Genomic DNA, 26,321 nt, shown 5'->3' with positions numbered 1-26,321 from the left:
TAAAGATAACACTACATAAGAAGAGCAATATGTGAAAATCAAATAACTGATGAAGACGCCGGTAACTCGCTTGGGTTTAAATTTGTTACTTGTGTGATTTTGCTATTTTCTGCGGAACCAAAGATGGCAACATGGACTAATAATTAACATAACTTACCTTACAAACAGCCTTAGTGAACTCTAATGCTGGATTTATCATCTTCAGATGAGAACCAGGAAGTTGTGGGAAGATCGAGTTCTCATCATCCAACGACTGACTCGGTAATTTTTTGTGAATTTTCTGGACGATCCTAAAGAATAAACACAAATGTACACACGTAAGTTTCCAAAAATGAATATTGTTAATACAAATAAACCCAACACTTTCTGTACTCGTATTATAACTATATAATGCTCTCCTTTGCTACCGGATGAGTTTCCTTGGATCTGATCCCAAGAGAAAACAAATGTAGTTCAAATCCCATTTAAAACTGTAAGGTGGTTAAGATCTTATAGCTTCCGAATAATTATCGAGATTCTTAAATTCTTGAAAATTAAATTTTAAAGCATACTGTATACAGTTATCTGGATTTTTATTCAAGTGGAAATCCTAGATGCCGTAACAGATTGAGTTACTGCAGTTCAACTTTCTTCTTCAGTATATCATTCAGGTTATACACGTAATGTGTATGTCAGTACCTTGAAGCATTTTGAAAATACTGATCAATTTACCTACTAAAGCCATATATTTTCTCTAACCATATTGCTAAGTAATTCTGATAACAAAATTATGATTGCTGTTGTTAAATAGCAATTAATTAATTAAATACGACCAGGTGGATCAAAGTGGAAAATTAAGAACGAAAGTGTATATCTTAAGTCATTATCTACTACCATAAAAGAAAATTTACAACCAATAAAGAAAAATCTTAATAGAATAGTAAGCTGTCTGTATCAAGCCCAATCGGAAAACGACTACCGTATTTTACGGATTATAAGACGCTATGGACTATAAGACACATCTTTAATTTTTAAGTATTTATTTTAAAAAAATACCGTAACATTTTTCAGTGTTTCGCCGGGTTTACGGTCTGTATATTCTAGTTTGTGGTTCTGGGTTTGTGATGGCGGGGCGGGAGGAAGACTGTTAGCAAGCTTGTAAATCCCCGCAACTCATGTTCGTCGGATCGTTGTACTGCTGCTGCCAGATGAATCCAATGTTGCCAGATAGAGAGTTTTCCGCGGCATCGAATATATAGTCATTTTTTAGATTGGCGGGAATTTTAAATCAAACACTGAACAAACATTTTTATATTAATTTCGAGTATAAGTCGCACCTGAATTTTGGAGGCAATTTTTCGAAGAAAAATACGCGTCTTATAGTTTGTAAAATATGTTAATAGAAGTCAGTGGAGAGCTTTTGTGTATGCGGTACTGAACCTCCGGATTCCATAGGCCACAGAGTTAGTTAGGTTATATTTATTCCACAATGTAATATAGTACCTCACAGTCATCAAGATTTATAACATATTTATGTTTTCGTTTACTTTATAAACAACAAATTATTATCCTGAACAACATATCAACAGGTTTGATTTCTAATACTTAAATTTCTTAACTTACATTTACTATCGCAGATTAGGCTTAGCTACAATGGAGAAAGGTTAGTTTCGCATGATATCATCAATGCATCATTCAAATACTTCAAGATGTTTATTTACGGATTTGTATATTTGGTGCAAATACAATATGAATTCAAGTACAGGCATTCATATTATTATTATTATTACAGCAATTTTAGAGCGAGTTAACCGGGATGTAACGAGCTTAGAATTACACGGCAGCAGAATAGTCATATTAATAAATAGGTAATTTACGGACTTTACAGTCTTAAATGTAATGTAATTTTTAAAATCTTCAATATAGATTAATATTTCAAATACCCAATGTATATAAGTGCTTTTCCTGCGATTTGCTTAAATAATTGTTCTTAAGTATCAATATTTTACTATTTAACACTTTAGAAAATCCTTTTAGTATATCGTCGCTGCGCTTCGAAGAACCGCTATGTAATATTTTTGTCGAAAATGAGTTATGCCGTGCAAATAAACCTGAAAGCTGTCAGGCAGTGTCCCTTATAATGTGATAAGTGAATATTCAATTGTTTCACCACAACAATGAAAAAAGTAATAAGATTGAAATTAAAGGCTTCCAATTTCTAATCACTTACGTATTAATCCTCTATGTGCTTATAAAGGCGCAAAAGATAAACCGACATGCGCTACGTAAACACAAAAATAGTAATAAAATATTGTTGAAGCAAGTTACAACAATGTCCAGTGCATAATATACGCAGAACCATTTTATTATATTTTTCAAGTGTTTCCGTGTATATTTGGCAAAATTTCAACAGTGGAATGTTTTTTACTTCTCCTGAAAAGTTTTTATTTACAGACTTGGATATTTATATACATACAATAAATTATTTAGCTGTACATTTTTGGTTTATTTTACCCTATATTTCGGTAAGTATTCTATTACTTTTTGCGAGAGACGAAAAATTCGATGAAAGCAAGATTTTCGTATGGATTACATACTTTTTTGCGATTTCCATTTTTCTAAACTCTTGGTCCTCTGTTCTGTTGTATTAAAAAGTTTTCCCGAGGGCAAGACCAAAAGGAAACCAACAATACATAAATGGATAGTCGTACCAATGTGGCCCACACCGTCGCATAGATTGAAAGGAGAAAAGTACGGATTTAAAGTAGCATAAAAATCACCTATAAATTTAGAAAAGTATATAACAGATTATAAACATTATTATTTAGAAACCAAACCCTTTTAGACTTTTACTCGGTGATGTGTCAGTGTAAATAAAGTTATATAGACATGACTAAAAGAAATATACCAACATGTAAAAAAGGATACTTGAGAAACTCTTACGATTAAGAATGAGATTTCAGAGCTTTCGGCATCTATGGCCATGTTAAGCCCGTCACGTATGAAAGACGACGTCCCTCGGCGATCACACTATTCAGTGAAAGAGAAGGAACGAAGCGGCGGGACCTATATATTAGGAACCTTCCGGCATTTGCCTGGTGTAAATGAGGAAAACCCAGGAAAACCTCACTCAGGTTGGCTGGCCTGAAAAAGCTCTTACAATTTTTCAACTGTGTCCCCCCCATCGGAAATTGAACCCGGGACCACTCCTATCAAAGGCGAGGGCGTTAGCGTCTACGCTACGCAGAGCCATTTCCTAAGCGACTCAAAGGAAAAATATCTAACAATGCCGGGCTTACCAAGACATCTAATGGAGACTAAACACCCCATGATCAAAGTAAACATACTTCACAAAACGTCTTCACAAATAGAAAGAATTGTGTATGAAGCATATTTTATCAGAACTAGGAACCCTGAACTAAACCACGATAGTGAAGTGTTAGATAAATTATGGGATTATCAAATTATTCAATACAATAAACCGCAGAATCAACACTAGCCAAAAATTAACTAAATTACTCATTAATATTTAGGGGTTTCTTGATCTTATAATAAAAATAAAAGTGACTCAGAGTAGCAACATGAAACAATAGGTAGTTACACAGGAAGACATGAATAATGTGATTAGTCTCAAGAGCATAATATTTACTTATTTGTTTATGATGATTAACAAAAGAAACATTTATAAGGAAGGACTTGGCACTGTTCTTGGAGATCTTGTTCACAACAGGACAGGCGATCTGGAGTTTGGAAAACAGAAATCACAAATGGAATGTAATCCATAGGAAATTCTCGTTTTCGTCGGATTTTTCGTCCCTTGCAAAAAGTAGCAGAATAGTTTCCGAAATATAGGTAACATAAACCAAAAGCGTACAGGAATTAATTTATTTTATCATATATTACATATACTGGGGATAGTAAAAAAAAAAAAAAAAAAAAAAACCTAAAAATACTTCATACAGGATACATAAGTTTGGTCTTCCACTGTACAACACGTGTTGCGGTTGCCGATTCTTGTTTGTTTTCAATGTGTCATGTGGACCTTCCTCTTCCGTCAGCAGTAACCAGTTCACCTGTGAGTGTCGTGGTGTGAAAGTGGTGCGGTAAAATGGGCAACCTGACAAACTTCCAAAGAGACATGATCTTGGTGCCCGTCTGGTTGAAGCTTCAGTGGCAAACAGTGGCGAACTTTGTAGGGGTATCGAAAGGCACTGTGTTCAATGTCACAAGGGCATACACGATTCATGGGCAAACAACGTCTGCAAAGTACAACAGTGGTCGAAAGACAATCCTGTCAGATAGGGACCGGAGGGCATTAAAACGGATTGTAGCAGCTAAAAAGAAGACTACTGCAATGAAAATTACGTCTGAACTTAATTCCGGCCTACAGAACCTGGTTTCATCGAAAACAGTGCGACGGGAACTTCATAAAATGAAAATTAATGACAGGGCCGCTATCGCCAAATCCCTGGTCACAGAAGTAAATGCGAAGAGGCGTATCCAGTGGTGCAAGGACCACAAGGCGTGGACTCATGAGCAGTGGAAACACGTAATGTGGTCCGATGAATCGATCTTCACCTTGTTTTCAACAACCGGTCGTGTTTACGTATGGAGAACACCGTCGCAGGCCTCTGATACAAACTATCTGCTCCCAACTGTAAAGCATGGGGGTGGTTCTGTTACAGTATGGGCAGTGTTATCGTGGTTTTCTGCAGGTCCCATCATAGCCCTACATGGAATGATGAATGCTAAGGCATATGAGGCCATTTTGGGGGACCAGGTTCTACTCATGGCTCAAATATTGTTCCCTGATGGTGATGGCATCTAGCAAGATGATTTGGCACCTTGTCACACTGCAAAAACGGTGAAATCATGGTTTGAGGAGCAAGACCAGGAACTATCACACCTCCCCTGGGTCCCACAATCACCAGATCTGAACATCTTTGAACCATTGTGGTCTGAGTTAGAACGACGTGTTCGGTCTCATTACCCTCCACCAGCATCCCTTAAGGAACTGGAGCATGTTTTGGAGGAACAATGATACAAAATTCCACACACCACGATTCAGGAGCTGTATACGTCCATTCCACGTCTGACGCAAAAGGAGGCCCCACATCATACTAGGTATGATTTCCACACTTTTGCAAAGGTTTTAGATTTTTTTTTTTTTTTTGTTTGTTCAACCCCTGTATATCCCTCATCTTCTAAATTACAGTCAATTAAATCAGACTCGCAACATTTCAAAAAGATTTCACATGCGTAAAACCAGTCTAAATTAGTATTCGCAGAAAATTTACACGAAACTTGATAAAATGGAACGAAATAATAATAATTCACAAGAAACGAGAAATGATCAGAAACAGAAACGTAATAGTAAATAAACACAAAACAGAAAACTTACATAGATATTCCATGAAAAATGTAACGGGCTAGTTGGTAGCGTTAGAAACATAATAGTATATAAACACAAAACAGAAAACTTATATACACATTCCATGAAAAATGTACCGGCTAGTTGGTAGTGTTAGAATCATAATAGTAAATAAACACAAAACAGAAAACTTACATACATATTCCATGAAAAATGTAACGGGCTAGTTGGTAGTGTTAAATATAATTTTAAAATGTGTTCCTCACGCTTCATTAGCACTGTGCTCAAATTGAATGTAAAAGTTTGCGCAAATCTATTCTCTAAAGGAAATAGCTAAGTAAACATACTAGACGATCAAACTCCCCAGAAGGGACAAAAACTTACAGGAAAAGTTTCTGCGACAGCTCCCCTGAAATTAATTCTTTGGCATATTCTGCAGTCGTGGCATGAGCCCCAACTCCCAGCTGTGGCGTTTGACTTCCAAGTCTTCGTTTGATAGGCGTGTTTCCTGGGGTGATTCTCGAACTTTCTTGATGTATATGTTGATAAATAGCACTAATATAGCCAGCTACCACGGCGCTGAAGTTCATTTGACATGCAGCTGCCTCAGGGAGATATTCCATCATGTTCCAATTCATCACAACCTCAGGCTGAAAAAGAAAAAAATGAATCTTTCAGTTTAACGTGCCACGATTTGCCCTTTAGGCTAAGGGAGACGAATGATTAAGGCAAGTGAATGATAATGGAAGAATTGGTGGAATGAGAATGCGGAAGGAAACGAGAGTATCCCGAGAAAACCCACGGACACAATATTGTCCACAACAAACTTACTCGGCCTGGGATCGAACCAGGGACCCCATGCCAGAGGTAAGCCTTCACTATTGAGCCACTGTGCCAAGAAAAGAAACACGACATACTTATAGAAACATATTTTTTCAGTAACAACGCAAACTTTATCTGATGGGCATAATTATAAATAGGGGCGACATTATGTAAATATGTAATACGACATTTGAAATTCGATTTTGACGATATTTTGGTCGGGATTGATTGATTGGGGCGGAATATTGGGGATATCAAGAGCGAGGCTATTTGTTCCCGTCACGATCAACTTGACAAGTCAAGCATGTACAGCCCTAAAGAAAAGACTAAAGCAAACATAGTAAAATATAATTAAAAAAAAAAAAAAAACACTAGAAAAGAGCTACAAAATAGAAAATGAAACGAGAAACAGGAGTTAACAGGAAATCTCTACTAACAAATAGCCTTAATGATTTTCTTTACTGATTTAAATATAGAACTGATTCCGAATTTACCTGCCTTCAAATTCAAGAAGTATGTATGCACTTTATAGATTGATCAACTTTTCTCTCTTCCCAGGAAGTAAAAGACCTGAGACGATTGATGATATTTAACCTAACCTACGATATACTATGTAGAAAAAAATTAAAAGTGAAAGAAATCTTTAGAGCTAATTATTAATATCAGAAAGAAAAAGAAACTAACTCCATCATCCTCTTGGTTGTCCTCTTCATTTAGAACCTCTTCCTCTTCGTCCTCTTCCTCCTGCTGATCTTCCTCACCGTTCTCCTCAGAATTCTTGACAGGCTTCTCGCTGCAAGGATCTTCCATTCCTTTTGGAAGCTTCCCTTTTACTCCAGCGTGGTTTGCCTACGACAGAACATAATCATCTTTCACTACATCTGAATAAGCAATATAAATTTGAATATTATATATATATAATGTGTTCATACTCAACAAGGTAAAAAGAACGGAAGTGGCTATTTTCTCTTGGATTTTTCAGTTAAAACTTAAAATGGTTTATACCTCTACGGATAAAAATAATGAAATTTTTCAGTTTAACGTCACATGATTATGCCCTTTAGACTAAGGGAGACGATGATTAAGGCAAGTGAATGACGATGGAAGAATCGGTGGGGTGAGAATGTGGAAGGATATGGGAATAACCCCGAGAAAACCCACGGACAATGTTGGCCACCACAAACTTACTTGCGTGGAGATCGAACCAGGGACCCCACGTACCAGGAGTAAGCACTCTACCACTGAATGACCGTGCCCCCTCCCCCTCTACGGATAGAGAGAGTTGTGTTGATTTTAACGTGCCTTTCAGCATCGAAGCTATATGAGACGGAACCTACTGATTAACGTGAAATCCGAACCACATGAGCTCTCACCAGGAATCGAAACCGAGTCTCCCACGCCAAAGGCGCGTACGCTAACCGTTTAGCCAAAGAGAGAGAGCTGGATGCGTGCCCTATGCCAATGACGTCGAAGATGTAAACAACAAGCAAATCATTGAGTTGATAACGTAGGAAAATGGGATTACAGTACTACTAAGAAAGAAATCCATCGCTTCATTAATCCTATACAGTATGTCATCAGACTAAATCTCTGGAACAGAAACAATCACCTTATCACTGAGCATTCTCTCTACTAGGATTAGTGTGGTGAACTATCTACTTCGTATACGAAAAACAATTTACTATGTCAAAATACTGTAGATCGTACGTTATTTTCATACAGGGTGTTTCTAGAGTCTCACAGGATATGGGAGTATCCTGAATTCAAGCAGAGTCGCATCAACATGAACCAGCTTGTAAAGAGACGTGATTATTTAAAGTTTTACAATTAGCAACACTGTCATAGCAACCAGTCAACATTACAAGAAGATGGCGTTTCAGAAAGGTGCAGTGTGTTCTATAGTTCACTGAGTTTAAATCGTATGTTCCAAGAAATTAACAGAAAACAACTTCGGGTTAAATTAATGTGGGTTGTAATCCTATAAGAGATACGATGTTTAGTGTAAGTATTATTTAAAACATGAAGCGAGTGAAGCTGGTATTTTAAGATGATTAATTACCAGGTTTGTAATTAAACTGTTAAAAATAACGGCTAAATTAATCAGTTAAAAATTTGGTCAAATTTTAATTTAATAATTGAACTTTGCAGGAGTTAATAGCCGTTGAAAAAAACGTAATAACTAAAACATTAATCGTTATGTAGGATTTCCCCTCTCCAAAACCGTGTGAAAAAGACATTCTGCTTTTTTTTTTTTTTTTTTTTTTTTTTTTTTTTTTTTTTTTTTGGCTTTTTCTAAAAATTTACGAGCGGTTCCAGAACAGAAAAGGATTAGTTTAGGGTCCTTTCCGAAAATGGTGCCAAATTGCCTTAAAATATAGATCATGAATTCATGAACTTTGTAACGATGATTATTGAAGATACCTGTATGTACCTGGTGTACCTGATAAATGGTATAACTCAGACATGATATACACGTAATCTTATCATTATTACTACAAGTTGTTCCTCGTGGAAATTATATGTAAAACATATACATAAAAATTATATGTAAACCAGCTGAGAATGTTCTTCCAGAACGAACTTAAAAAGAATTAATTTTTGTTATTAACTTCTACAAGCTTTATACCAATTGCTCTACATACTTTATTGTTATACTCATTAAACAATTCTTGAAATATATCTGTTCATTTATAATTTCCTTGAGAACTAAATTTTTTCCACATGTTTCGTTTAAGAGTTCTGTTAAAACGTTCTATGTTACGAAGACATGCTCAAAGTTGAAAAATTCACAAAATATCATCTCTCTATGGTAAACAGTTCCCGAGATATTGCTCCTTAAATCTCCCGAAATCCGAACTTATTTTGGCCATATTTGGGGAACGGTGGCCAGCTGGGCATCTCTCTATAACTTACTATTCCCGAGATATGGCTCCTTAAATTCCCTGAAATAGGAACTTTTTTGGCCAATATCTCGGGGACGGTAAGAGTGACGCAAAAAATTTCATTACTTCTTTCAGACAGTTTTTAATGTTCTATCGAGCAGAGGGCTCAAGATTGAAAAACTGACAAACACAAACAAACAAACAAACAAACACACACAAACAAACACAAACACACACACACACACACACACACACATATATATATATATATATATATATATATATATATGTAAAACTCAGTAACGAAATTATTTTCCCCATACCCTTAATTTTAACCATTATACTTCATATTAATTTTCACAATTCAAGACAATTCTCATTACATAAATCAAAATTATTTTAATTTTAACAGTTATCTATTTCTGACAGTAATTTTTAATTTAATTAATTATTTCTTCTTTAGTTTAATTTTAAATTTTAATCTGTTAACATTTTCATTAATTTTTCTAACTATACTGATCAGTTTTCAGAAAATTGAGAAATTTATTTGTACCTGTATTAGGTAGCCACAATAGGTATCTGTAGCTGTTCGTTTGGTTTATAACAAAATAATACTATGTTTGTATAGCCCTGCCGGATTTGAAACCTTCATGAATACCCCACGTAGGCCGTAGGCCGAGCAAACGCAGGAGTCTGGGAGCAAGGACTCCAGCTTGCCAAAGCATAATATATATATAATTATTCTATTAGGCCTTATTTTCATATTGCCAAACTAAACACAACACACGGCTATGTGATAAAAATATAAAAAAACAAAAACGTAACAGTTTCAACACACTAACTGTCTCTTCATCAGACTTCCACTCCTTTTCCTGATGAAGATACAGTTAGTGTGTTGAAACTGTTATGTGATTGCGTTTTTATTATTACCACATACTCTTGCTCGGCGTGATATATATATATAATACCAATAAAGACCGAATAATGGGTACAGTTATTGAGACGCAATGTATTTCTATAATAGACCATATAGCATATAGTCTGCCAGATAAATGGATGAACAATCCAACGCCATTAAAATCCATCGAAAACTTTCCGTAGAAACTGCGACCATTCAAAGATCCTAAAAGGAAGGTAAAAACAAATGATGACTTATGAGATCCCAAAAACGATGAAAAAAAAAAATGAAAAAAAAAAAAAATGAAAAAAAAAAAAAAAACTGCGGCTAGGAAACGTGGTCGGGGATTAAGGTAGATATCTCTATCATTTCTCACAACTTGCAAGTGTGGAGTCTTACCCTAAACAGTCAGCATTCAAGGCCTATCCTCAAGTGGAGAAGGGGAAGGGTAATAATATGTACTCCATTTAGGTCAACAGTACTCCAAAATTGTTTGTAATACCAAACAATTAGTGAGACAGTGTCTTTAAGTCAAACTCGGAACATTTATTTCAGTAATCTAAATCATGAAAGTCATCACAGGACAGCCCAAAATATAATGCTATGAAGGTGACGGCTAGAAATATAAAACTAATGAGGTAAAGGCCATTGTTATTAAATGTTCACACGTGAGAGGGTATCTTAAAGTTTTAACTATCACATGATGAAAGTTGGTCAGTGTTATGCTTGTGCATGATGTTAAGGAAATTATCTCTAATGATTATTTTTTTACAGGGTGTGCCAAAAATGACCAAAGTGCAAGATGGATAAGATTGAGACTCGCAATGTGATAAAGTTGAAGGGTACTACTGTCAGAAAATTTCATTTTGGTCTCCGAATCATACTGATATATCCATGGTTACCAGACACCCGAAAAAAAAAAGAAAAAAAAAAAAAAAAAAAAAAAAAAAAACCACCTCTTCTAATAGTGTCAACATCTATTGGGAAAGGTCACGCTGTGCTTACTTCTGAAAAGGTGCACGAAGATTCCTCGCCTCCCTTCAGCAAACGAGGAATCCAGTGCGCAGATACCTTAGACATGTGAAGTTCATCATGACTAATTTTCCAGACTCTACCATATCTGAGACCAGTGTCATTCATGATCATTTGGATTGTTACACATCTGTCTTCGAGGATTAAACATTCCACGTTCTTCACAGTGACCGCATCATCCGTCAGGAATGCTCTTCCAGATCTTGGATCGTCTGTGAGGGACATATGATCAGTTTGGGATTTCCTTTTTCATTTTACAGTAGTGTCATAAGATGGTCAATCATCGCCATACACAGCCTTCATTTCATCGTGATTTTGCCTGGATTATTGCCCTTCAAATGCAGGAACTTTATCATACTGCGAGCCCCAGTTTTATCCATTTTGCACTTCGGTTACATTTGGCACACCCTGTAGAAAAAATAAACAATCATTAGGAGCTGACTTCCACAACATCATGCACATAACAACCAAAGATAACACTGACCAAATTCATCATCATATCTTAATAAATTCCTGATGATAATTAAAACTTTACGATAACCTCTCGTATTTCATTGATTACTCTCAGGAATCTAGAGTGAACCCCAACTTATTAACAAACTTCAGTTGGGAAATATTGAATTGTTTCTACTCACCAAATCCAACCACATTAAATATTCCCAGCACTGGTGGTATGTGATTTCAATACTATGATACAGTTCTTTGTTTCGAATACTCTGAACAATGAACTCTACATATGCTATGGCATCTTCTATCCTCTTTTTCTTCGTGCAGATTACGATTTTGTTAAAATTTGCGTACACAATCACAGATCCCAATCTCTTGAACTCTGCTACTAACTGGAAAGAAAAATGCAAGCAATTCTATGTATTTCCTCTACTTTTATAACTCTTCTGTTTTAAAATTATGTAAAAACGACGAAAGAAACTGGGAAAAATGGAAGGAAATTAGTTGGGTGTAACAAGGAAAAACAGAAGAAGTGTCGGAAAAAAGTTAGAAGTAAAGGAAAACAGGAGAAAATTAAAAAGAGAACAAGACTCTTGTTCCGATAATTTCCGAGATGAATTTGCATTTTCAGGAACAAAATAGAGGGTATGACAATATAATAAATCAAGTCATTGAAATTTTCAACTTGTGACAAGTGATGGCAAAATATATTGATTTTCGTTTTGTAAACTCTAAACTAGTTAAAAATCACTAATTTCTCTACTAGTATTGCTTTCATGAGTAGATGCAACTCAAATTTTACTTAACACTCTTTTGTTGCAAAGAAAAAGATATGAAATGATTATGCCGGCTAAGCTAAAGGAAACGGTGATGATGAGAAATGATTGAAATGGTGGAATGTAGAAAGTGAGAGAACCCCGAGGAAACCCACGCACACAGTGTTTATCCACCACAAAGCTCACATGGCACGAGCTAGAACCCTTCTGTTGCGGCTCATGTACACAATAACAATACAATAATATATATGTAGGTCATTCTTCGAAGAATTACATCTGTATAGGGTAAAATCAGAAACACAGTCTTTACTTTGTCCAGTGGTTATGTCTTGTAGGCTAAAGGAGATATGGCATTATTACTAATAACAGGGTTGGCTGGTTTAAACCAGCTGTTAAAAAAACTGGTTTAAACAAACAAAACAAAACAAAACAAAAAAAGGCTTTAAATCGTGTGAACTTCATGGTGTCGTTTTCACATATCAAACCATGTGCATTAATTATCTCCTTTTCACCTTTTAATCAAGACGTCCCACATTCAATTCTTGGTCGAACTACAACCCCACTTTCAAGTGTAAACCAAGTAGTGGTTCGGATGTCACTTGAAGCGAAAGTCTTCTCCTTAATAACCTAACCTAGGTATTATATAAGGATATTAAGCATAATCATACGAAACGAAACCAAATTGTATATTTCTGCTTGCTTGAATGCTTGTTATTTTATAAAGGAACCAAGGTTGCTTAAAAATATTGATAGAATTTGCAAAATTTATCAACTGCCTACGTAGCTTCCAACATTAGCTTGGATTAGACTTTGTTTTAATTTTATTGAATGATATCTACATACTAAATTTGTAATTTAATACCTCAGTTTTAACGTACTGATTATGATACGTTGACCTTAAAATTTTACATGCAAATACATTTAGAGTAATAAGAGAATTTCCCCAATGGCTAAGGCGGGAGTTTCCCGATTTATATGTAATTCTGTATAATGGTTTCATTTGAGCAATTGCTTATCTTTTTGTCCTTCTGAAATGACTCTTTGACAATTACATTAAAAGGTAGGTAAAGATCAGTACAACGTATTCTTATCAAGAGTCCTTCGTGAGTGAGTCGGCAGACTCATCCCATTTGTGGCCAGTTAGTCCCGGTGTCGAGTCCAAATGGAAAACAATTTTTCTCTGATGTGAGCCCTTGAACCAATGTGCTCACAGAATAAAATATTTTCTTCTTAAATACTAATTACTTTCACAATTTAAAACACTATCATTTAAATAAGGAAATGTGTATATATACATATGTTAAAAGGGTGAGGATTATTTGAAAAATAAAAGAAAATAATTTACAAAAATGAACAAACCAAGTGTAAGTTTAGTAACCATACAAACGAGAGTAAAAATGTACCTGCATAAACAATTTCTTCATTAAACTATGCAATGTTCTTCGTAGAGCAGGATCATACAAAAGTGCTTTGGGTGATCGCAGCCACCTGAAAAAATAATTAATTGAGTTCATTTTGAGTTTAACGTCCCTTCCAGCAGCGAGGCTATATGAGACGGATTCTACTGATTAACGTGAAATCCGAACCACATGATGAAAAATAATAAACTCAATCAGAAATTTGATCTCAAGTTTTAGGAATAAATCTTAGTTCCAGTTAAATAGTAATATTTCATTGTAAAAATTGTTCCTTACACTATAAAAGAGAATTTTGATATTTTACGAAATATATAAACTAACAAGAATATGATATTTAACGCCTTTTTATTTGTTATCTTTTAAAAATTCATATCTGAATATACAGGGTGTTTCAAAACATCAACATCGTTTGGGAGGTGATTCTTGACACTAAGATAAGACGAAAGTTTAGGCCAACCGGGGTGCATAAATGCATTCTTTCGGAGTTATACGCTGCCGAAAACATGAAAAAAATGAAATTGTGCCCTATCCAAATATCCAAGTTTCACGATCCTGCGGTACTTCCGTAACAACTTTTATCGAGGTAATTCGTGAGTACTTCAAATTATATGCCAGTTGCCAAACTGCCTCTATAAAAATTGTTACGTGAGTACCTTAGGATTCTGAAACATATTTTCAAATAGCACACATATTAGTTCCTAAGTGAAGTCTTGACCCGACTACGGTAGGTTCCATAGTTTTGGAGATATAGACCTTTAAAGTTTTTTTTTTTTTTTTTTAATCTTTCTTCGGCAGCCTATAACTCCGAAAGGAAGCATTTGTACACCCAAGTTGGTCTATACTTTTTGTCTTATTTTGGTGTCAGGAATCACTTCTCAAACGTTGTCAATGTTGTTTTGAAATACCTTGTATATAATATGTCCGGATGAAAATATACTAATAAGAAAATCTGAATAACTCGAGAACTAATAGTGATAGAGTCATTCGGATTTGTTTTTCGGAAAGAGGAAAGAATATAATTTTATATATACCTCTCTCTCTCTCACACACACACACTCACACACACACACATTCTCTCTCTCTCTATACTGCCACATGTGACTTTTGTTGTCTGGCAACAATCAAGGAAGTATTTAACCTCCTTCAAGGCGCTGCGTAGCATTTGAGATGTCCCGGATCCACAAGCATCGACAATTCTGTAAAGTCTTCATGTATCCTCAAAGAAAAATGTTCAGTGGGTCAAGTCGGACGATCTCGGGAACCACTGAATGGGACCTCCCCTTTCAATCCAATTGTTTTGCAAATAGTTCTTTCACGCAACGGACATAATGGGAGGATCCCCATCTTGTTGGAACATGTAACCCTGTAATAAGCGAAGTACAGCATAATTTTCCAACATTGCCAGGTACGTTGCTCCTGTAATTGTAGCCTCTTCAAAGAAGAATGGGCATATGACAAAATTTTCAGTAAACACACACCACACGTTTAATTTTGGACTGTTGCGTCTGTGTTCCACAAAGAGATGTGGATTATCTTTACTGCATAGCCTGCAGTTATGCCTATCCACCTTACCTGGCGTAGGGAAGGTGGCTTCATCAGAGAGACTTACCTTTTTAAGGAAATCATTGTTCTCATTAATGTGGGATAGCATTTCAATAGGGAATTCATATCTGAAAGAGGACATTAAACTGAAGTTTCTGAATAAGCTGTGCCTTGCACGCTCTGAGACGTAACCTTTTATACACGATATCATATACAGTCGAATGCAGGATTCGCGGTTCTGTATTCACACTTCTTATGCATTTGCGTGAACTTCGCAGAAAGCTTCCCGAACCGTCTCCACGTCTTCATTCACTGTTATTTCTCCACTGCTTTTCTTCCTGAACACAGAGCCAGTTTCCAGTTATTGTTTCTGCCATCTGACAATGAAATGACGGCCTGGTAGTTTCTATCCGTATTATTGTCTAAATCTTCTCTGTACGGTTACAGGGAACTTGAATTCTGCGAACCAAAAACAGCACTCAACTTTCTGACGAACAGTAAAGGACGCTATTTTGCTCACGAGTAATGCGTGAAGTCCGGTTGAGTTCTGCTGGGGATAAAATTCTATTCTTCCTTACTTCCAAAAACAAAACGGACGATTCTATTACTATAAGTTCTCGAGTTATTAAAATTTCTTATTGATATATTTTCATCCGGACAAATTATATACTATAAAATATATACAGTTAAAATGTAAATACACTATAGGCTCTTTCACTAAACCTTCATTAGATAGGAAAGTGAAAATGTTGACAAATCTAAGAAAAATACGTATGGCTTCCATCTAATAAATATGTAAATATAACTAAAATGGTTGACAAGTGTGTACACACCTTATGGCTTTTTGTGTGTGTGTGTGTGTGTGTGTGTGTGTGTGTGTGTGTGTGTGTGTGTGTGTGTGTGTGTGTGTGTGTGTGTGTGTGTGTGTGTGTGTGTGTGTGTGTGTGTGTGTGTGTGTGTGTGTGTGTGTGTGTGTGTGTGTGTGTGTGTGCGCGCGCCTCGTTGCGCTTACAATTTGCCGGGAATTGGGACGGTTGACCCTCGATTTTACTAGTTTCCCAGTTTTCGTAGCTTAAAAACTGTTTTATAAACTATCATACATTATTGTATCTTATTCAAAATCCTATTCATAATTAAAATATACTAAACCTCCTGGTACAAAGTCCAGAAAACGTCTTAACCAGCCGACGATTTGAAGTTGCTAGCACGTCGCTAGCTTCATAGCCGCTGTTGCTGGTTTTCTTGAATCATAATATCATGATGATGAAGAAGTAGAAGAAAGTAAGACTAAGACGGGAATTAGATCAGTGGTTCCCAACGTTTTTTGACTGACGATACACCTTGCTGAAAGACTAACATCGCGATATACTTGTTTTATATTTTATTAATAGGGCCAATAATATGAACTATAGTAGTGTAAGACTATAATAAGTATCTCCAAAGTAGTGATTCTTATGTTCGCGACACATTTTATGGGACTGTGTGACACATCAGTGTCGCGACACACCGATTGGGAACCATAGGATTACATGGTTATACCCTGGCCGGCGAACGATGATTTCTGACAGCTCAGCTCGCGAAGACGACTAAGGAGTGCAGTGTTGCCATGTGCTTCTCGTGCAAGGGGAGACTCGTTTGCTTCCTCGTTGAGAGCGGGAGGGGGTGAATGAAAGTTTGGCAATGTGCGGTGGTTACCATGGAGACGCGACAAGTTCTGTGCCTAAGATTGTTTGACCTGCTGTCTTCTGCTTGCTCGCCGTGGCCTTGTGCAAAGCTGTCAGAAATCACTGTTCACCGGCCAGGGTATAGTGGACATTTTTCAGTACAGAGGCTATAAATGAGGCGTGAACTTACGGTTTAAGCTCGAATCCGAAACATCATATAATGCTTCAAATTCCACAGCTCTCTCGTCGGGAATCGAGCTCAGGATTCAATACAAAAAAGATGTGCATGCTAACCACTCAACCTGCGGGAGAGGCGATGATGATGCAGAGCATTATCATATGCAATTAGCCTTATTCATTCAACTATCCCAATACTCTACCAATTTTTATGATCAAGATCACTTCAGTTCAGCTTGACTAATACTAGGTATGCATGAATTGCAAATTTGGAGCGAAAGGATCGACATTTATTGATTATTTATAAAAGTTTTTAGTGCATCAATTGTTTATGTGAACGAATACGACATGCAAATAGCTGAATCTGGCATATCAGCGAAAAGTATAATGCCTTTGAAAAATTGTGTTCGTAAAACAAATCGAAAAGGGCTTGGCCCTATTTCTAATGCTGAAAATTCTATTTTGCATTGTTTACAATGAGAATTCGCGCGCTAAATGCTTTCCAAGGTTGGGTATAGGCATCTCGTTTTTCGGTGATTATTCCTCAATGGTATATCCGATCGGGACATGCGACCATATAAACGCTCAGCGCGCGCTCTCGAATCACCATGTCAAATTCGGTTAAGAATGGTTTGGGCATCTCGGAGATCCAGTTTTTTCGGTGATTATTCCTCAATGGTATGTCCAATCGGAATATGCGACTCCATACGACACGCAACGCACGCTCTCGAATCACCATGTTAAATTTGGTACGCCTAAGTTGAGTAAAGAGGAGCTTCGCTCCAATTAGAACAATGTCTTCTGAAGAACCTTGACCCATAAACCCACCTTTCAAAGAAAGAATATATTTGTATTTTTATTCTTTTAAATAATAATGATGATAAAGGCAAGTAACGACGATAAAAAAAGGGTTAAATTATTTTGGAATACGTCATGCATGAGTACCCCTGAGAAAACACACACACACATTATGCTTCTACCAACATAATCCACTCTCATGAGCAAGGTTTGGACACGAAAGCCTTGACCACAGATGTGCGTATCCCACTAATATGTCATCATAGTTTTTTGAAATGGCATTGCTAGGAAAATGTTTTATTTCCGATATTTAGTTCTCTCGTTTACCCGAAAACTAACTAACTAACTAACTCTATGGCCTATGGAACCCGGAGGTTCAGTGCCGCGTTCACAAAAGCTCTCCACTGACTTCTATCCTTAGCTAATTGCATCCAGTTTCTACTTTGTATTCCTATCTCTGCGAGATCCATCTTAATATTGTCCTCCCATCTGCGCCTAGGTCTTCCTAATGGTCGTTTTCCTATGGGTCTACCAGTCAAGACTTTGAAAGCGTTTCTACTTTCTTCCATTCTAGCTACATGACCTGCCCACCTAAGCCTCCTAGACTTGACGACCCTAACAATGTTGGGTAAGCCGTATAAACTATGTAGTTCCTCGTTATGAAGCTTCCGCCATTCCCCATTCTCGTTCCTCTTGGGTCCGAATATTCTTCTCAGGATCCTGTTCTCAAATACTTTCAGTCTATGTTCTTCCCTCAAAGTAAGCGACCATGTTTCACAACCATACAGAACAACAGGCATGATTATCGTTTTATATATTTTAAGCTTCAAATTCCTCGACAGAATTCGCGACGACAAGAGATTTTGAACCGAATAGTAACACGAATTCCCTGCTTTTAGTCGACATTTAATTTCTTCGTGAATATGATTTTCGTCTGTTAATATTGATCCTAAATATTTGAAAGTATCCACTTTATCAAAAGCATTATTTAATATTTTAACGCCTCCACAATTTGCCGTATTACGGCCCCGACGCACTTCCATGTATTTAGTTTTCTCTGCATTTACTTCTAAACCCATGTCCCTGCAAGCGTTTAATAAGATCTCTGCATTTATTTCTACTGTTCTCCTATCATCCCCTATTAAATTTACATCATCAGCATATGCCATAACCTGGTGAATGCCGTTCAACTCTAGGCCCTGGTTGCTATCTTTGATTTTCCTTATGGCGTATTCCAGCACAAAGTTAAATAATAATGGCGACAACGCATCTCCTTGTTTCAGGCCATTTTCGACGTGGAAGCTCGTGGACAAAAATTTTCCTACCCGGACTTTACTTTGGGATTCACTTAAACATATCTTAATTAATCTAATTAGCTTTCTCGGTATTCCAAGTTCTGTAAGAACGTTGTATAATGTTTCTCTCCTAACCGAGTCGTAAGCCTTTCTAAAATCAATAAATAGTTGATGTACCAGGGTATTGTATTCCCACTTCTTTTCGAGTATTTGGCGAATGGTAAATATTTGGTCGATAGTTGATCGATTTCGTCTAAATCCGCACTGATAATCTCCAATAATTTCATCTGCGTATGGGGTCAATCTTGCTAACAGAATATTTGAAAGGATTTTATAGGATGTTGACAGAAGAGAAATGCCTCGATAATTATTACAGTCAGTTTTGTCGCCTTTCTTGTGAATTGGAACAATGATTGATTCTTTCCACTCTTGTGGCAATTCTTCCTTGTTCCAGATAAGGAGAATGAGTTTGTGTATCTTGTTCCACAATTTTTCGCCTCCAGCTAAAATTAACTCAGCCGGAATTTCATCTACACCCGGAGATTTGTGTTTCTTCAATTTCTTTATAGCGGCTTCCACTTCTATTCGATTGGGTTCTGGAACATACGGTTCTGCGGTGTGTATCTCCTTTTCTCCACGCACATTAGTTTTTGGCTGCGTGTTCAGCAAATCGTCAAAGAAATCTTTCCATCTATTTAAGAGGCTATCCGTATCGGTGAGAACTGTTCCGTCAGATTTCTTTAATATATAAGCACGAGGTTGATAGCCTTTCTTAAATTCGCTGATCCCCTTATACATGTCCCGAATATTTTTATTTTTACTATTATCTTCAAGTTCCTTAATTTTAGCTTTCAAAAAATCCCGTTTCTTTGTTCTAAAAGTTTTGGTAGTTTCCCGCCTGATATCTGCGAAATTTTGTGTAGTTGTTTCATTCGGATTTTGTAGCCACCGTAATTTTGCCTGTTTTCTCTTCTCTGCTAGTTTAATGCATTCTTGGTCGAACCATGGTTTGTTCCTATGTATTTCTGCGTGTCCCAATTTTTCTATTGCTGAACTTTTAATGCTATCTCTAATTTCAATCCAAGTATCCTCAACACTAGTGCACTCCGAGTCTTCTAAAACCGCGAATCTATTCGAAACTTCAATCTGGTATTCCTCTCTTACCTGGCTCTCTTCTAATTTCTTTAAATTAAATCTCTCCGTTTTCGGACATTGAATATTACCTTTATTCAACGATAATCTCTCCCGTATTATAGCTACTACCAGGTAGTGATCAGTGTCACAATCAGCCCCTCTAAACGACCGGACGTCAATTATGCTAGATTGTCTTCTTCTATCTACTAAAACGTGATCAATTTGATTATGTGTTTTTCCGTCTGGTGATGTCCAAGTGTATTTATGAACGTCGCGATGTGGGAATTTTGTACTCTTCACGATTAGGTTTTTGGATGTTGCAAAGTTCACGAGTCTAACACCGTTGTCATTACTTTCCTTATGCAAACTTTCGTTCCCTATAATCGGTTTGAAAATATCCTCTCGCCCTACCTTCGCATTGAAATCCCCTAATAGAATCTTCACATGGTATCGCGGGAGTTGGTCAAATATCCGTTCCACTTCTTCGTAAAAACTATCTTTTATATCGTCACCCTTATCTTCAGTTGGAGCATGTACATTTAAAACAATAATATCACACCACCGTCCCTTAAGAGTAATAAAAGAAAGTCTGTCAGTAACAAATTCAACCCGTTTAATTGCTGGTAATATTCGTTTGTGAACGAAAAACCCTGTTCCTAACTGGTGATTTTTATTTCCTTCCCCGTAAAAGAACGTAAAATTTCCGGAATTCTCAGATCCATTTCCTTCCCACCTAACTTCCTGAACTCCTACTAAGTCCATCCTGTATTTCTCTAACTCACTCGTTACAGATTTTAACGCGCCTGCCCTATAAAGACTTCTAATATTCCATGTTCCAAATCTCATGTCCATTTTCTTTTGCTGATGTCGTGCCAAGTTATCAGTCCTTGTCCGAGGCTTTTGTGAATGTTTCTGAACAAGTACCTTTTTTTACAGGATGAGGGTGTTAGCCTTACCCAAACCCCCAAGCTGGAGGACCACTCCTAGTCGTCTGTCCGCGACTGCTTATTCAGTATATTCGCAGCTAACCTCTATATCTAGAGGCCTTCTCCTCGATCCGCAACCTGAGGACGCGCCATGCCGTGGTGATAGGAACCCACGTTACACGGAACCCACGGAACCCACGTTTACCCGAAAACAGCGCATTTAATAGGAAAGAAAGTGCTATGAAACGGTCAACCCTTACAAAACTAATTAGTAACATTTTCAAACTGCTCTTCTCTTTAAATAGTGGTTGACAATACCTGTAAAAATGAATGATCTGGAAGTCGGCATAAACGTTTCTGTACAAAGAGACATCCCGTAGCCAGGCATTAACCATAGATCTGAGAACGCGGAACGCTGCACTGCACAACGCTGTTTCATCGTAACTGGAAGGAATGGCTGCTTGGCCTCCGATCATCTCCTCTAAAGACGCTTGTGGAATAGTGTCAAAGGCCACCGATGAGCTTGTTCCTGGAAGAAATAGATTCATTAAACATATTTCTTGGTGCGCTACATTATATATGCAAGTTGATCAAGAACGTTGTGTAATTAATAAGAAATGAAAATGCTCCTATGGGAACACTTATAAAGTGGAGTACCGTATTTATCAGATTGTAAACCGGCCTATTTTATTTTTGCCTTGGTTCACAAAACTCCCCTCGGCTTAGAATAGACATTGTTAACATGGCTAGTAAAGTAGAAGACACCCTTTATCAATGCAATAGGAAAAAGTTCCTAAACATTATTGCCAGAAGCCGTCATAAGAAAGTTTTGCTTTGGTTGTTGTCACGTCAGTGCATTAGCAGATATTTTAAACATTCACAGAAAGAAAAATAGGCATATTAATTTACCAGAATTATTTAGCATTTAGCAAGAAAATGTATTCTTTATGGTTTGTTTGCTTCATTAGTAAATTTACTAATTTTCATTTTTTTCTTTTTTTTTAAAAAAAATTCCGGCTTATACGCAAATAAATACGGTACATCCAATACTCTTAAAATTGCCAAAGCAGTTACATGTAAAAGGAGTAACAATAACTAACGAAGACATATACTAAACACTGAACAGATGTACGGTAGATCAAGTGAAGAAGTTTTAAATTTCCTGCAAGCATCTATCTTTGAAATAAGGAGCAAGTAGTAATTAATATCACTGTTATATACTGTATTATATTTTTGTTGTTTACTGTACATAATCAAGGTTAATTTAACACTTGGTTCATACTTTTGCCAATGTGGCTTTCAATATACACAGCACAGCTCTGCTAGTTTAAACTGTTGTCACGTACTCTCTCCATACACCAAAGAAAACATAAAATACGCGCCTTTGCTATATTCCTTCAAGATGGAAGGCACTATCTTATAAGTTCAAAGAAAAGGTTAGCCGGGAAATGTATGCTAGACGCGTATAATAATCTATGAGCAAGATGAGACTGCAAGTTTGTTGCCAACTCACCAAGTGGACTTGTGCTCAAAAGTAAATTGTTTCGGAGCTGAAAACGTGAAACAAGTGAACTTTAAAAGTTCATAGCTCCACTACTACGGGACGTGTCGTAGTCGGGTCAATACATAACTGAGGAACTTGTATGTGAAGTATCCAAATATCCATGTTTAAGAATGCTCCAGTACTTGCACACCAATTTTTAGAGAGGTAGATGGAGAGTGATCAAGTACTCCCAAACAGCCTCTCTAAAAATAATTGTACGAGTACCGGAGGTTGTGAAAGATGGGTATTTGGATAGTTCACATACTAGTTCCTCAAAGATGTATTGACCCGACTACGATCGGTCCTATAGTAGTGGTATTACGAACCTTTAAAGTTCATTTCTTCACGTTTTCGGCACCCTATAACTACGAAAGTATACACTTCCGACTACAGGTCTGTATGAACTTTTTATTATTTTGATGTGAGGAATCTATTTCCAGAATATTGACAAATTTTTGTAACACCCTGTATATATATATATATATATATATATATATATATATATATATATATATATATATATATATATATATATATATATATATACAGTAGAACACTTTTGTGACTGGGGGTATGGTCGGAACGCAAAACAAGGTCGGATTATCAAAAAATACAGAAAAATACCGATTTACAGTAAAATAAACACTCTCCGAATTCAAAAATGACTGTATTGTTCTCTACAGCAAAAACAAACGAACAGTAAACACTAAAAACTGCACAATGTAGTACAGGAAACACACACAACGAAAGAAACGATAAACAACAATACTGCGACGGCAATAAACGACACTGGGCCTCCTGAATCACCGACGAGTTGGGACAAGTTCGGCTCGAGCACGGTCGGATTAACCGGAGTGGCGGACCAGCCGAGGGCGGACGAGAGAGGTTCCACTATATGTACTGAATAATAGACAACAGGACTTAAGGTTTATCTTTTTTATTGCCGTATTAATAAAATTATGCGTGGATACTTTCGTTTGAGGTTAACAGAATATCCATTTCAATAGACCAATATATTCGTCACAAGTCTTTCAGACCACAACCAAAGCTACACAGATTCAACGGTACAGTAGTAATTTGTTTACCGTTTAATAATCAAAATAATTATAATTCATTACCATAAAATATCCAATCGTACACACTGTATATGCATATCATCATTAAAATCATCTCTCGCAGTTACAATTGGTATTCTTATTTTTAATCTAGTGACCGGAGTTACCAAAGATATATCAATACGTATAACGTTATTAAGCAATATCTGTAACTGCCTAATGGTATAACGTACTAAGATGTCAGACATACAAAGATTAAAGCGAAGGAATCCTCTTGGATGCCAGACCTATTATCTAATGATACATAATCACTTTGTGTCTTGACATCTTATGCAAAATAAGGACAAGATACTAATAAGATATATTAAATGACTCTTGTATATAGAATCATCATCATCATCATAGGTATTCTGTCATTATTGGCAGGTCACTTGTCATGCTCCACGGTCTGCTGCTAACCTCTTCGTCTTTACGTACGATTTTTCTGTTTTAATATTGTCCATTAACTATAATCTCCTATGCCCCCTCCCTGTTTTTCCTGCTATCATACCCTGAAGCATGTCCCTGATGGCATAGTTCCTTCTTAGGCAAAGTTCCAACCAGTTTATCTTCCTCTTCTTAAAATATCTAAAATTGTTCTTTTCTTCCCCACCACCATTTCTAACACCCTCTCATTCATTTTCCGCTCGATCCTGCTAATTTTCTCCGTTCTTCTCCACACCCACATTTCGAAAGCTTCTAGTCGTTTTTCATCACTTTTCCGTAATGTCCATGTTTCTGACCCATACAGCACATTATCCCACAAAATAGTATTTTCTTCCTCCTAAAGGCTTCTTTGGCCATTCCTATCCTTGCTTTTATTTCACGTTCACACTTCATATCATCACTAGTAATACTACCCAGGTATCGAAAACTAGTCACCTGTACTATTTCCTCCCTCTCCTACTTCTACCGTATATTTAACATTGACCGCTTTGTTCCAATCACCATGACTTTTGTCTTTCTAACGTTTATTTTCATCCCATATCCTTCCCAGCCCTTTCCCAAGTTTTCTAACATCTTATTGATTTTCTTTTGAGATTCCGCCGTACCATTTGCAAACCGGTACATCTATTCATTCTACCTCCTACTGAAATGCTGTCTTCATTTTGTAGGCTCTTTTCCACTATTTCTTCTACGTAGATAGGTATTAAATAATGTAGGCGACAGACAGCATCCTTGTCGAACTCCCTTTCCGCACTCTTCTCTGTATATATAATAATAACGATTTTAAATAATTATAAACATTTTATGCAATTATGTTGCCAATTCTAAATCGTATTATCTAAAAACAATCAACCATATACACGAAAAAAAGAAAAGAAAAAAATAATTGCAACGAAATTAGTGTCTTTTGTGCCAGTGTGTTAAAACATAAAAGGTATGACATACAAATCACGATATATAACTCAATAAAATTTAAATGATTACGTTAGGCTTACTTGGTGTTTACCAAATTGCGTTAGAACAATCCACGAATAATTAATTGACTTACACTGTCTCGGTGATGAAAAATAATATGTTAAAAATAAAATAAAACTAAATACTAAAAAAGAGCTTACCTTCCACATCATGCACATGTTGCGACTGAAGCAATGTATTCACTGCCAAGCTGTCAATGCTAAGTTCCACACATACAGTGCTGTAGCAACCTGGGTTGTTTGTAACTACACTACTGCTCTCCTCAAATTCTGTTAACATTCTGAAAAATTCAGACACCTCTTTTATACAATGTAGCTCAAAATACTACTTTATACCTATTTCTTCTAAACTTACAGTTACCTCTTATCATCTTACAGAATCTTCAGTACTATTTCAATAGACCAGACTAGACTAACTTTCGAAACATCAGGTGTTCCCGTTGAACAAAGTCGACTTTCGTTGTCAACATTGTCAAGATAATAATGTTACTATGCTTGCGGCCTTTAAGAAACAAAACAAAACAAAGAAAGTAAAAAATATAATACTTTGCTCACACTTCCAAGCGTTTGATATACAGGGTGTTTCAAAACAACACCAACAACATTTGGGAGATACCAAGATAAGACAAAAAGGATATACCAATCCGGGTGTATAAATGCTTCCTTTCGGAGTTATAGGCTGCCGAAAACATGAACTTTAAAGGTCCATAGCTCCAAAACTATGAGAGACCTACCATAGTCGGGTCAAGGCTTTACTTAGAAACTAATATGTGCGCTATCCAAAAATACATGTTTCAGAATTCTAAGGTATTCAACTCAACAATTTATATAGAGGGAGTTTTTTTTTTTTGGGGGGGGGGGTCTACGGGCATATAATTTGAAGTACTCACTAAGTACCTCTACAAAAATTGTTGCGGAAGGATTCTGAAACATGGATATTTGGATAGGGCACATACTAGTTCCTAAGTGAAGTCTTGACCTAACTATGGTACGACCCATAGTTTTGGAGCTGTGGACCTTTAAATTTCATTTTTTTTTTTTTTTAAATGCTTTCGGCAGCCTATAACTCCGAAAGGAAGCATTTGTGCACCCAGGTTGGTCT

The 26,321-nt window shown here is 36.5% G+C and overlaps 1 protein-coding gene across 1 annotated transcript in view; it reads right to left on the bottom strand.

The window, feature by feature from the left end:
* The window catches only part of PolE1 (DNA polymerase epsilon catalytic subunit 1), a 138,663-nt gene that overhangs the window by 21,223 nt on the left and 91,119 nt on the right, over positions 1 to 26,321 (bottom strand). Inside the window, exons 25-31 of the mRNA XM_081738559.1 lie at positions 25,361 to 25,500; positions 21,480 to 21,690; positions 13,611 to 13,695; positions 11,620 to 11,823; positions 6,857 to 7,021; positions 5,735 to 6,000; positions 158 to 290 (exon numbers count right to left, since the gene is read on the bottom strand). Coding sequence (XP_081594685.1) covers positions 158 to 290; positions 5,735 to 6,000; positions 6,857 to 7,021; positions 11,620 to 11,823; positions 13,611 to 13,695; positions 21,480 to 21,690; positions 25,361 to 25,500 — 1,204 coding nt within the window. The remainder of the gene's footprint in view (positions 1 to 157; positions 291 to 5,734; positions 6,001 to 6,856; positions 7,022 to 11,619; positions 11,824 to 13,610; positions 13,696 to 21,479; positions 21,691 to 25,360; positions 25,501 to 26,321) is intronic.

The sequence above is a fragment of the Thermobia domestica genome, chromosome 2, assembly GCF_964235325.1.
Source record: "Thermobia domestica chromosome 2, izTheDome1.hap1.1, whole genome shotgun sequence".
Taxonomy (NCBI): domain Eukaryota; kingdom Metazoa; phylum Arthropoda; class Insecta; order Zygentoma; family Lepismatidae; genus Thermobia; species Thermobia domestica.
The sequence above is the reverse complement of the archived record's forward strand: the minus strand, read 5'-3'. Positions and strand labels throughout refer to the sequence as shown.